This window comes from Copadichromis virginalis, linkage group LG1 (assembly GCF_057382275.1).
Source record: "Copadichromis virginalis isolate Kocher_CV1m ecotype Utaka linkage group LG1, C_Virginalis_male_GT1.1, whole genome shotgun sequence".
NCBI lineage: Eukaryota > Metazoa > Chordata > Actinopteri > Cichliformes > Cichlidae > Copadichromis > Copadichromis virginalis.
Window position 1 is genome coordinate 23,121,284 of NC_140618.1, and position 14,521 is coordinate 23,135,804.

The following is a 14,521-nucleotide window of genomic DNA, read 5'->3' on the forward strand; positions in this document are numbered from 1 at the left end:
ACAAGGTAAAGAAAATAAATAAATGACACATGCATTTATCAAGTAGGCATGTAGGGACTTTTCTAGACACCAACTGACAGCGGAGAACCAATGTAAACATCCAAAACAGTTGGGGATCAGAGATCAGTCAGTCTGTAACCCCCTGACACAGAGTGTTAAGTTGATTCTGTTCATCTGGACGTAGCATTTTCAATAGGAGACACTTTTCATCATCCAAGTGACTTCTTCAGTGCAGGTTTCCCCACCTTATAAACAGTACATGTGCATAACAGCCGACACTGGCACCATTTGAGGCAAAGTCGGTTTCATGACCTTTAATAAGTAAATTGTCATGATTATTGACCAATGACCATGATCTATTTGACTATTTGCAGAGAACAGTCACAACATTGTAGGATGGTGAACCTACAATGTTCCTACAATGGTGGATTCTGAGTTGGTCTTTCCCTTCTCACGTAAATGGCATCCTGGACTCAAAGCTCAAACTAGCCTTCCTCTCTGTCCCGGATGTGTACATCACAAATAAAATGCAGATATAGCAAATATGCTATAAATTAAAACTCATATATGGAAATTTTTTGTGAGAAGGTTTAATAAACACTCCGGCACTTATTTCATGGTTCAGGCTTTAAAGGGCTAATCTACAATTTTGCAAAGTTGATTTCTCCCTGGAGGTTTGAGGTCACGTTGTTGAATTTTGCAAACAGTTTGATTCAAGGTGTGTGTTGGTTGCATCTTGTGAGAAAGGAAAACTGAAAATCACCACAAAAACAAATTATCCTTAAATATTATGAAGCTGACATGTGAAAACAGCTTCTTGTTGTTTTTTGATTTCTTTCCTTTCTGTAGACCTTGGATCCACCTCTTTGTTTATCTTTAAACAAAAGTATGTGTCAAGGTAATTCAGTGTAAAATACTAAAACATGAATTTTCCATAGGCACCATATCACCTTGGTCGTTGTTTCTTGTTTCTCATTTAATATTGACGCGATAACTCTTCCAAAGTCTGACACACCAAACTACACATGAGATTTGACATCCCTCATACTCTACTACTAGAAACCTGCGCTTACCACTAATGAAGGGTTTTACCTTACCAATAATTTGTATGACTGTTACAACGATGGCTGCTAGTTTGAAGTGGCGTGATAAATAAATGAAATAAACTAAAGTAAAGCATTAGCCTGAAGTGATGTGTGCGTGCGTGTGTGTGCTTACAAATCGCTTTTGTGCCTCAGAACCATCTTTGCCTGTGTCAGTGCCGTTCCTCATCATTTCATTACTGTAGCAGCTTATTTACATAATTGAATTATAATGAAAGTGTGTCAGCGTTCTCTTGTTTGCTGCCATTTGTAGTTATGCGAATGAATTTAGCCGCATCCATTCCTAATTCTTCAGTGAAAATGTCATGGGGCTCCTCAAACACTTATTTACTTTCAGAGCTGATTTATTCCACATTAAGAGGCCTGTGTTTTTTCTGCCTCCTCTCATCTCACCTGGCATGCCTTTTGACACTGACATCATGTCACACTTGTTTTAACTAAAGCTTTGCTTTAAACTGTATCTGGATCTTCAAGAAGCCCCACCTGAGGTCCGGCGGATGTGGAGCACATAACCGATGATGTCCTGAGTGTTTTTATCAGGTTCCCTCCAGGACACCTGTATGGTGGTGGGGGAGAGGGCCTCTGCTTCCACGTGGGTGGGAACGCCAGGCAGTCCATCAGCCCAGAGCACCGTGAGGCGGGCACTGGCCTGCGTAGAGCCCGCGCTGTTCTCAGCGATGCATTGGTAGATAGCCTCGTCATTCTGACTGATGCCATATATTGTCAGTGTGCTGTGGAAGCAGCAGAGGAGAGAAGCAGGAAGCAGAGAGTGTGGGAAAGAAGAAAGGAAACAAGGAAGTTTAGTTTCTCTGGTGCAAATGTGGAACATAAGATTCTTACTATTGCTTTACTAGCAGTGCAATAGCTGCACCTCGTGTTTGAGCAGGTGAATTCGCTGCCTTAAATTCTAACTATGAGGAATTTAGGTGCCTTCTTTAGCCTTTAAACCTATCACGTTGATTCAGTGCCAGTGATAGCAGTAATGCTTCTTACAAACTGTAAGAAAGAAACTGTTCTGTATTATGTGACTCACATATTTGAAGTTTAGATGAAATGCTACAAAAACTGTTAAAATCTGGGGAAAGTAACTGCCCATGTTGGCTTAAAAAAAAAAAAAAAAAAACAGGAGTTGCAAACATTTTTAAGTTTAGATTTTGAAATTTTCTGCTCACAGCGTCAACAACATATCCTCTTTAATTATAGCATCGGGGGCAGACCCATGGGGTGGCCATGGCAACCAGACTATAAAGTCTGACCTCCACACAAGACCAGTGGTAATGACTGGTTTTCTCCTTGGAACTTTCTGTTTACAGAACTGTTTCTCTACAGCTACTTTTCCTTCATGTACTCATTTAAACAGTGAACCTTTTAAAATTGTAAATATCTTATGAGCTTTACAGTATCAGCAACGGTTCACTAATTAAAAAGGAAAAAAATGTAAATCGTGTATATTAAATAAGAGCGAGTGTTAACAAAGAAAACCCCAAAATACAAAAACTGTTTTTCCTGTAGCGTTTTACCTCATCTCTATGCAAGAAATGAGCTCAACCTCCCCACCATTATAAAAATTGTCTTGCTCCTACACTGTGTAGTATTCTCTGTACTGCTGTCCAAACATTACTACTTATTTTCACAATTTTAATTTTCAAAACCAACGTTTGACAGTTTACACACATAAATTGCAAGAATAACGTTGGAACATTTTTTTTAAAGTTGTCATTACACAAGTGTAGCACACCGTAATGTCTTTGTCCAAGAGAGCTGGTAGATTAAAGAGTGCTTAAGCTGCTAGCTGAAAACATCAGCCATCTATACAGTAACATGCATCTCTGATGGGCAATGTCTAGACAAGTCCTTCTAGGCTCCAGCGCACCTCGAGACTGAAGTCTTTATATGTCATAAACTAAAAAGTAGTGTTTTTAAATAAAGTCTCAAGAGGTATTCATGCTTGAATAAATCCATTTAATGTAGTATATCTTTCTCCTGGTAAGGACCACACAGAACAAAAGATGACTGCGACATAAAGTCAAGAGCACGAGTTACTGTGTTCAGCTGGGTGAGAGAAAAAGTGATTTGTGGCACAGACAGCAGGCAGCAGCAGTAAGAACAGAAGGTCCTCAATCATGCGGAGCACATACTAGATTCATCATGAACTGAATCTCCCATGGCAGTAGATAAATTTATATCAGTGCTTCAAAAAAATCAAATTTGCCCACATCGGTATAAACTGTGACATTTCCATACACACATGTGAACTCTACCTATGGACACACACAAACACGCACACACTTTTCTATCAAACCTCTGACACGCTGCTCTTTGTCCTCATTTTTCTCTACTTCTATCGCTTCCCTCCTACCTGGGTTGTCCTCAGTTATAGAATAAATATAGGGGAGCACTGTGTGTGTGTGCATGTGTTTACCTTATGTATGTACATGTGTAGGTTGTGTAGGTGTTTTTAGACAAGAATACATAATCCACTTTTCACATTCTGCCTGTCTTCAAGCAAAAGAAATAAATAGTAAAACATTTAACATACTACGGAAATGAGGCACTGCAGTGTAAAGCATTTCTTCATGTCATTGTTATGTCAAGGCCATTTCTGCTGTATTTAAAGTATAATATATGCCGAACAAAACATGAATATGAAATGGACTGAGCTATACCTTGAAGATGGTGCACCCCTTGGTCATATTATTTCTAGAGTTCAGAAGCATTTGCCAGATAAAGGGAAGTAAACTGTCGGGTTTGTGGCTCTCACGCTGTGTTTTAACTTTAAGCGAGGAAACTGAATGCAAACTGCAATATCCCGCTACTCCAGTTTGTATGAGTTGGTACAGCAGAATGTGACTTTTCTTTGATGAACAGGAAGCATTATATTAAATAACCTTTCCTCACAATGCTGCTATGAGGAAAAGAAATCAAAATATAGATGGGCTATTAGAAAGTAATGAGTCAATCTTGAACTATCCCTCTTCTCTTTATATTTTGCAGGAAAAATGGGAAATAGATGTAGTGATTTAACAGTTCTAACAACTCTATATATTTTTATGTGATCACCTTTATTATTCAATGAACTCGCTTAGGCAAGCTTTCCTGTAACTTATTGGTTGGTCTTTAGGAATAACTCCTGACATTCAAAGTTTCAAATTTCATCACTCCATCAGACCTCATCCATTTGCTTCTGCTTATCCTTTTTTAGGGTCGCGGGGGGCGCTGGAGCCTATCCCAGTTGACATAGGGCGAGAGGCAGGGTAGACCCTGGACAGGTCGCCAGTCTGTGGCAGGGCTAACACACAGAGACAAACAACCATTCACTCCCACATTCACACGTATGGGCAATTTAGACTGATCAATTAACCTATCCCTACTAACTGCATGTCTTTTGCCTGTGGGAGGAAGCTGGAGTACCCGGGGAGAACCCTGGCAAACACAGGGAGAACATGGAAACTCCACACAGAAAGATGGTGGATGGATTCCTGATGGTGGAATTTAGGCCCTTCTTGCTGTGCGGCAACACTGCTAACCACCATGCCACCGTCCTGCCACGGTGCTGCCATCACACCTATTGCCACTAATTTTCTGTCCAGTTCTTGTGTAATTTGGCAAAACTCAGCCTTTTATTCCTGTTTCCCTTCCTTAAGAATGGCTTCTTGACAGCCAGCACTAGATGGATCAACTGAAGAGCCAGATGCATCTGTTAGGTCCTGTGTCAGGTCTTTGCTGCTTATTCAGATACCCTTCATCAGTTTTTTAGGCCACTTCTTCTTTTGTTTTCCACTTGTCTGGTTTTATCAGATTTTTAAAGGACATGCTGCACACCATGTCTGACAAACTGTGTTACTGTTCACAATTTTCATAGAGTCCAATAGATGGGAACAAATTATGTGTTTTGTGACAGGCTCGTCCTGTGCTTTGTGCTTTAAGATAGAATTTGTTTTGGTTGTTATGTGTAGACACAACGCAGGTTCATCCTTTGAGTAAGGTGCCCTTTTTAGGGTGACTTATGGTTTAGGGGTCAGTGTTAAATGGCTTAACAAACAACAACAAATTCCTCTAAAAATTGTATAAGGAATGGACTGAAAACGAGTGAAATAGCAGATATTGTCCAAAGACCCCGGTAACATTACAGGGAGTGCAGAATTATTAGGCAAATGAGTATTTTGTCCACATCATCCTCTTCATGCATGTTGTCTTACTCCAAGCTGTATAGGCTCCAAAGCCTACTACCAATTAAGCATATTAGGTGATGTGCATCTCTGTAATGAGAAGGGGTGTGGTCTAATGACATCAACACCCTATATCAGGTGTGCATAATTATAAGGCAACGTCCTTTCCTTTGGCAAAATGGGTCAAAAGAAGGACTTGACAGGCTCAGAAAAGTCAAAAATAGTGAGATATCTTGCAGAGGGATGCAGCAGTCTCAAAATTGCAAAGCTTCTGAAGCGTGATCATCGAACAATCAAGCGTTTCATTCAAAATAGTCAACAGGGTCGCAAGAAGCGTGTAGAAAAACCAAGGCGCCAAATAACTGCCCATGAACTGAGAAAAGTCAAGCGTGCAGCTGCCAAGATGCCACTTGCCACCAGTTTGGCCATATTTCAGAGCTGCAACATCACTGGAGTGCCCAAAAGCACAAGGTGTGCAATACTCAGAGACATGGCCAAGGTAAGAAAGGCTGAAAGACGACCACCACTGAACAAGACACACAAGCTGAAACGTCAAGACTGGGCCAAGAAATATCTCAAGACTGGTTTTTCTAAGGTTTTATGGACTGATGAAATGAGAGTGAGTCTTGATGGGCCAGATGGATGGGCCCGTGGCTGGATTGGTAAAGGGCAGAGAGCTCCAGTCCGACTCAGACGCCAGCAAGGTGGAGGTGGAGTACTGGTTTGGGCTGGTATCATCAAAGATGAGCTTGTGGGGCCTTTTCGGGTTGAGGATGGAGTCAAGCTCAACTCCCAGTCCTACTGCCAGTTTCTGGAAGACACCTTCTTCAAGCAGTGGTACAGGAAGAAGTCTGCATCCTTCAAGAAAAACATGATTTTCATGCAGGACAATGCTCCATCACACGCGTCCAAGTACTCCACAGCGTGGCTGGCAAGAAAGGGTATAAAAGAAGAAAAACTAATGACATGGCCACCTTGTTCACCTGATCTGAACCCCATTGAGAACCTGTGGTCCATCATCAAATGTGAGATTTACAAGGAGGGAAAACAGTACACCTCTCTGAACAGTGTCTGGGAGGCTGTGGTTGCTGCTGCACGCAATGTTGATGGTGAACAGATCAAAACACTGACAGAATCCATGGATGACAGGCTTTTGAGTGTCCTTGCAAAGAAAGGTGGCTATATTGGTCGCTGATTTGTTTTTGTTTTGTTTTTGAATGTCAGAAATGTATATTTGTGAATGTGGAGATGTTATATTGGTGTCACTGGTAAAAATAAATAATTGAAATGGGTATATATTTGTTTTTTGTTAAGTTGCCTAATAATTATGCACAGTAATAGTCACCTGCACACACAGATATCCCCCTAAAATAGCTAAAACTAAAAACAAACTAAAAACTACTTCCAAAAACATTCAGCTTTGATATTAATGAGTTTTTTGGGTTCATTGAGAACATGGTTGTTGTTCAATAATAACATTATTCCTCAAAAATACAACTTGCCTAATAATTCTGCACTCCCTATATTACTAAGAATTTTACACAGTACTGCAGGTATCCTCCTAGATTGGTGAAAGGGAACATGAGCAAAGTGGCATTTCAGTTCTCAGCAACACTGACATCACGCCAGCCTCAGTGCGTTTCATGCAGATGGATTTTTAAGGTCAGGCGAGCCTCTTCTGGGTCAGCAGGTAGGACAAAGAACTGAATTATTCCATTTCCTTTTCAAAATTGAAGTGTTGTTACTGGAGATTTCTAATCTGGGTCAGAGAAAGCCGCGAGATGGAAGAGTCATTATTCGCTCCAGGCTGCCAGGTGGACTCAATCTGTATAATTATCAGGTCAAAGAGGTGTTCTGCATTGCAGCCTCTCTGAGCCAATCTCACCTCTGACCCCTGAGGTGGCAGCAGTCACCAGCCCTCAGCTCGCTACTCAACCATCACGTTTCTGACAGCCTTTCATATCAGCGATGGATGGAGTGTTTGCAGACAAGCAGCCTGACCAGACGCAGCAAAGAGGCCCCCAGGGATGCCCTACTCAATGCCACCGCGGCCGGATGCGCCCCATGAGTGTGAGAACGGAAGGCAGCGAAATTTCACAAGAAGTCGCTTGTTTGAGGAGGTACAGTAGCGTCCAGCTGCATGTATGCTAATTCACACACACCCACGCACTCACACATACATTTCATGAACACATGGATGGACGCTGTTAGCTGGTCACTTGTGAAATTCCACAACTGCTGTCAAAACCTGCTTTATAACTTCCAGGAGGAAAGCTCTAGATGTTTTAGACATTTTAGAGCAGGGATGTTAGTTAATGGGGCACAGTCAGTCGACTTTGATCCTATATGTGTTGTACTCCCCCCCCCCCAAAAAAAGGTGAAACATCTTCAAGAAACTTGATGATTTATATGATTATAAAAAAGCCACAAAATTTCCGCTTTTTGTTACTTGATGCAGAAAATGGTCAAATTTAACTATTTGTCTGTATTTTACTTCTTTAAAAACAAACCAAATAATTGCAGGAATTTGAATCACTTTCACTTCACTTCACTTTCCAGATGTTCCAGCTATTAATAAGAACCAACTACTAATAACTTATATGTAATTTTCATTTCACATCTTGTACTGTTTGACGCTTCTGATTTAGAGTTTCATTATCAAGTTCCTGTTTGATCTTGTAATCATATTCATGAAGATTTGCTTTTTTATCTCTGTTAATTATCACTGCACAGTGATGACTGCATTAATTTAGGTATAATGATTTCAGTGCTGATGCACGTAATGTCTTGCATTTAATTTTGGCTTAATGTCTTTAGTTCAGCCTCAGTGTCATTTGACAGTTTAGTGACACGATGTTTCGTTTCTGAGGTCTTTTTTTCTCTCTGTTGCTTCAGCTGGAAATCTAAATCACATTGCTTTTTGTATCAGATCACTGCTGAGGAATGATGTGACAGATGGCGGATGTTTAGATAACTACGTCACAAGTATTTGTAAAGACCAAGAGGAACAAAACATTCCAGGAAACTGTATTAGTTATTGAAGAAATTCTCTGCAAGGTTTGATGCTGCTTATATGAACTCATATATGGACAACTCTCCTATCTCTACACATTAAAAGAAACTTTTTCCCATTTTCATGCACACAAGTTGATGAAAGGTTTTACAAGTGGCATGCCCTCTTTATTAATGATGTCAAGGTTTTCAGCACCGACTGATTTTCTAACAGCAAATGTGGTTCAGTAGTAGGGCTGAACGATTATGGAAAATAATCTAATTGCGATTTTTTGCCCCAATATTGCGATTGCGATTATTTTTTAAGGTCTTTGTCTTCTGTATTATTAAACAAAGACAAGCAATACATCATATAGTATGGCCAATACTATATTACATTAATTTTAAACTGTTCTTTCCTGGAAGACAGACCTCTGTTATGATGACATGAGGTGATGCATGAATTGATGACTGACATTTTTATTTAACTTCTTCAATCACAACAGTATATTTGAACATACACAATAGTTTATTTTTAGCTTACAAACATCTGAGCATAAAGTGCTGACAAGGAACCCTGGTGTAAACATTAAAATGAAAGTCAGTACAATGTGCAGATTGCAGAAATATACATAAAAAAAATCAGTGGCTTTACCACACTCAGTTTTTCGACATCTGTGAACTACTAGACAGTCATTCAATTAAAAAATAATATTAAATAAATAAAACTAATAAATAAAAAATACACACATCTTACTGATCTCTGCAGTCAGTAACATTACACATAAAGTGCAAACATAATAGCAATTGTATAAACACACACACAAACACGCCTTTAAAGTTTAAAGGCGTGAAATTGGACGGTCTAGCCTTCTGATTAGCGTCACCGCTGTCTCGGTGGAGTTTAATAAACTCGGCCGTCTGCTTCTTGCTATCTAAAATATAACCAGACACTGGTGTAAATTCTCGACTGTCTCATACTTCTGTTTAATAAGTTTTCTGTTTGACGTTTAGTCAGCTGTGTGAAAACCAAGGAGGAACCCACCCGGGGGATTAATAAAGTTTTATTTTATCTAATCTAATAACTTTAATCTCAGCCAAACCGATTTACTCACGAACAAACAAAACACTGAAAAAAGCCCAACAATAACATTTTTAGGTTGTCTAAGTGACTTATATATTACGTTTAACCCGAGCAGCGAAACTCCGCGGTGATCTGAAAATGATGTGCCGGGAGTTGTGCCGCTCTCGGCCGCATCAGTAACCCTCGAGCTCCCGGCTAGCTGTCGAGCTGGTGGGTAGCAGACGCCTCTGAAAACGTCGAAGCACTTTTGCAAATATGGGATATCTTGATAAACTGAGCAGATATTTGATGTTTACACAACTACTTTCTCGCCTGAAAATATGTTAAAAGTTTATTTTGTGACCCAGAAAGATTAGTATGAGTAATTTAAAAACTTAGTAGCGGCCGCCATTGTTGGAAACTGGAGTTTGGCTGGGCCGCGCTATGAATTCTGGGATATGGTAGTAATTTGGACAGCCTTCGGCGCGTCGCTGTGACGTAATCGGTCTACAAATGCGGCCTCAGGAGGATGCAGCCCATGAATTTGGACATGTCCAGAGTATAATCGCAGCCTTTGCGGTTAGAAAATTGCACTTGATCATGTCGCGATATTATCGCAAATGCGATATATCGTTCAGCCCTATTCAGTAGCACAGAAAACTGAATGCAGCAAAAGGAAACTTTTAATTAACGGAAAAGTTTGTGTGGTCGTTTTTTAAGCAGCTGTGATCGGACTTTGGAGGTGTGCAGCCTCACGCCTGTAACTCTTCATCTAATAGCTCACTGTGGCTGCTCCGTCTTCTTGATCCATTACTCCCTGCAGTGTTACAAATTGATCCACTGTCGAGAAATATTAAAAATGACTTGTTTTATAGATGCACTGTTGATGAATGGCAGCAGTAAATGCTAAGCTTACTCAAATTGAAACCTTTGAAACCTTCGCCATCTTCAAATACTTTCTGACTCAGTTTCTTTTCAAATAGATCGGTCTGTATTTATAAGCAACACCTCACCAACGATCCAAACATATGTGAAGGGGAAAAGCGAGTGACAGAGTTGAAAACACACGGGAGGTGTATGGCCTAAATTTGGACTGTTTGCTTGTCTCATTGGAGCTCCTGAACTGAGCTGTCCCGTCCTGACAGGTTGACACCATCATTTACTCATCAGTTCAAGGTCACTTCACAGATTGACAGATAAGGCTGTGGACCGGGGGGGATAGCTGACAGTGGGGCTTTGGGTCTGTTGTTCAGCTGCTAAGGCTGTGTTTACTCTCCGTTGTCTCCGAGCAGCACCCCATCAAAAGCCAGCTTTGCCATTCTGGATTCAGTGAGAGTGAAAGGAAGAAGAAGAAGAAAAAAGTCTGGGGACAAAGAGAGAACAGGAGGAAGAGGCGGGGAAGGGTGGAGGGGAGGAGTGATGAGCTGTCTGTGGCCTGAGAGGAGGGAAGGGCCCAGGGATATGACTGATTACAGGCGAGGTCAGAGTTCAAGGCCAATGCTCAGGCCAGAGCTCGCTGTAAAGTGGGCAGGAAAGGGGGATGTGGGGCACAGAGAGGGGCCTGCAAACAAGAAAGGCAGGTCTTGGTGAAAGAAAGTTTAAAAAAAAAAGAAAAGAAAAAAAAAACCCTTTGAAAGGATTCTGCTACAAAATGACCAGGTTTGTGTGGTGCCCTGTTCCTTCAGATGTTGGCTATTAATTTGAAAATACACCACGCCTCTCACACACAATTGAAAATGTTCTTTTAGTTACTACATAACTTTCTAAACAGATAAAAAAGGATTGTTAGTCGATCTGAATGATTAAAATTTAATGATTTTTGTCATTCTTCTCTTTTTTTTACCACAAGGGAGAATTTAATTTTCATCCACTGCAGTAAAACTAAACAGGCTGACTTTCAACCTCTCAATTATTAAACTGTCGGAGATCACAGCTTGTGTTTGTCGAGGGATCACACACGGCAGCTTTGGTGATGTAAGAACAATGTATAATGATCCAACTCTGAGAGGGTTTAAATAACCAGGATAGCATATTTCACAGGAGGCTGGCCAGCAAACACTAATAATGAAGGGGCTTCATAATAATGCTGGCAGTGTGTGTCCGTGGTGTCACATTTGTTGGGTTGTGTCAGGAAGAACACACGCCTCGCGTGTTTACAGAAGCAGCCAATCAGCTTATTTCTGACATCACCGCATATTGCCGACACAGCCTCGTCGGTTTCCTGCATTTGGCGAGAAAAGCGTTCGTGCGGCTGAGGAGTAAAGGGCATCACACTTGTGAATTGTCATGTTGGATTATGTGTGAGTGCAAAATGAATGATGGCATGCACCGTGGGGCTATTTTGCACATACAGACTTGCTTTTTGATTAATGTGTGTGCGTGTGTATGAATGAAATGCACAATCGATTCCCCTTCCTTCCCTCTTTGCTCTTGAAGGTCAGCATCATGAGAGTCGGCAGTGTGTGTATATACTGTTACACCGACCACACACATTAATTAAAATCTCTCTCCTAGGTATGTTGCATTGTGTACTCAAGCCTACACTATCTGATAGCCTCTGAATATATCTATATATATGTACGTATCTGTGAAAACAGAATAATTGTGCTACCCGGAGCTGTTGAATGAATTTGCATATCATTATATATCATTTGTTTTAGCTTGGATCAGCAGGTAAATTCTGCCTGATCCCATATATATTTTTTAGGACCTCCAGAAAACACACTACATCATAGGTGTCAAACTCTGGCCCGCGGGCCAAAGTTGGCCCGCAGCCTAATTACATTTGGCCCGCGAAGCCATACCAAATTACTATTAGAGCTGGCCTGCTGGTATTATACAGCTAATATATATATTGTTTAGTATTAAGCTTTGCTTGTTCCATATTCAGTTTTTCAGCAAAACGTGTTTGAGTCCATAAGAAAAGATTCATTCTTATATCTTATATTTTTTTTCAATAAATATTAATGTTAGCCTGCGACTTTGTTCCAGTTTTGAAATTTGGCCCACTGTGTATTTGAGTCTACATGGTCTTTCAGGCTCTCGGTAAAACTCACCCCACTGTGAATTGCCAGCTGAGTGAATTTAATATACAGCTAAAATCTGCAAGATGTTTATACCTCAGTGGGAAAGTCACATGTGTTTTTACCCTTTTGCCCTCAAATGTATACACATGAGATATAATGAGTGCAGTAGATGAGTAATCTTATGTAATTATGACTAAAAAATGTTCTTTTAAATATCCAGAGATTGACTAATGAATCTAAAAGTGTTCAGAATTTTTTTCCACATCATCAAATCTTGGCAATTAATGCATGATTAATCTTAAATGTAGACATAACCTTCAATTCAGTTCTGTCCATGTTTATTTATATAGCACCAATTCGCAACAACAGTCGCCTCAAGGTGCTTTAAGGTAAAGCTTTACCTTTACCGTATAGCACCTTGAGGCGACTGTTGTCGCTAGTATTTTGGGAGAAAACCCTGACAATCAGACGAGCCCCAATGATCAAGGACTTTGTGATGGTGGGAAAGAAAAACTCCCTTTTAACAGGATGAAGGATTTTATGACCTGAATGTGTTTTACTAGGTAGGAGTTAAACCAAGTGATCAAGACCATAAACTCACCAGGAAAGACTTTACAGAGGATGTAAATCAAGGGAGAAGTCAAACATGTGTCTCACAATTTTCTTTACCATCTTATTTAAGTTGCCCCCTGCTGGCCACTATAAAGAATGCAGACTTGAGGCACTGGCTTCACTCTGCAGACGACTACACCCATCTTTTCAATACAGGCTATGTCATTTACAGAGGTTTTTTGTTTAATTATAAAAGGTTGACTAATTCATAATTTTTTCAGCATAAAGGACTTTCCCCTCCTACACTCACCAAATTATTTTAGCAAAATATAACTACCGAACAAATATACAGCATCTGTGAGGGGAAAATTATACAAGGAACATATAATATAGATTCTGGATTTACTACTGCTTGAGCCTTGCAGCATATGTTTATATATGTTATCTGTCAGTCAAAGAGAAAATTTTCAGTTTCTAAGCACAAATTTCAACATGATTCAGTTGTTTTATAAATGTGAGAATTTCTTGATTTTCATTAAACAAACTCCCTGAACAGAAAGAGTTTAACATTACACTGCAGACAGACAGTGCAGAGTCTTAAGATGCACAACAAGCTGCTCGGTTCTCTAAATAGCTGATTGCAATTCCTGTTTAACCAGCTGAGTTTGTGATGTAATTAGCTAATGGGAGATCTCAAGCTGAGGCCTGCCTCCTTAACCAATCAGATGGTTTGCATAAGATTCATGTAACAGCAGGTCATGCAGTAATGGTGTAGAGTAGAAATACTGTAATGCTCTGGCTACCCTTTTTCTTTTTCTCGTCTCATCTATTCTTCCTGCCAACTCATCACTTCTCTATTGAACACAAAGTGAGATTCATTTTTCTCACTTTTTCACCACATCTAAGTCTGGCCTCTCATTTATATCTTCCCACTCTTCTTTCCTTCTTTGTTAGCCCCTCAGTCCATCTCGCTGACAAATAGAGACTGGTGGAAGGCAAGTAGGAGTGCAGCAGTGTGTGTGAGCGATGAAGGTGTCTGCTCGCATCACTCACTGTGATGTAGTGTGAGTATTGATTCTTTTTGTTGCATACTGACTTCATATTTCGTATAATATGAATAATAACAGCATATAAGGATAATTGGAGTATCGCAGGTTGAAGTTATGCCTAGCAGTGTTAAGAAACAGGCTGGAAACTTTGGGTTTCTCCAGAAATATCATAAAATCAAGCATGGATTTTTAAAAAACCCCAACTCTTGGCCATGAAGTGTTAACAGCCAAATATACTATACACACACACACACACACACATATATATATATATATATACATACACACACACATATATATATATATATATACACATATATATACATATATATATGTATATGTATACGTATATATATACATATATATGTATATATATACATATATGTGTATATATGTGTATATGTGTATATATATACATATATGTGTATATATGTGTATATATATACATATGTGTATATATATATATATACATATACATATACATATACACATATATATATATACACATATATGTATATATATGTGTATATACACACACATATATATATATATATATATATGTGTATAT

The 14,521-nt window shown here is 39.7% G+C and overlaps 1 protein-coding gene across 1 annotated transcript in view; it reads right to left on the reverse strand.

Moving 5' to 3' along the window:
- Window positions 1–14,521, reverse strand: part of igdcc3 (immunoglobulin superfamily, DCC subclass, member 3) — a 68,670-nt gene that overhangs the window by 11,812 nt on the left and 42,337 nt on the right. Inside the window, exon 8 of the mRNA XM_085455307.1 lies at window positions 1,587–1,834. Coding sequence (XP_085311433.1) covers window positions 1,587–1,834 — 248 coding nt within the window. The remainder of the gene's footprint in view (window positions 1–1,586; window positions 1,835–14,521) is intronic.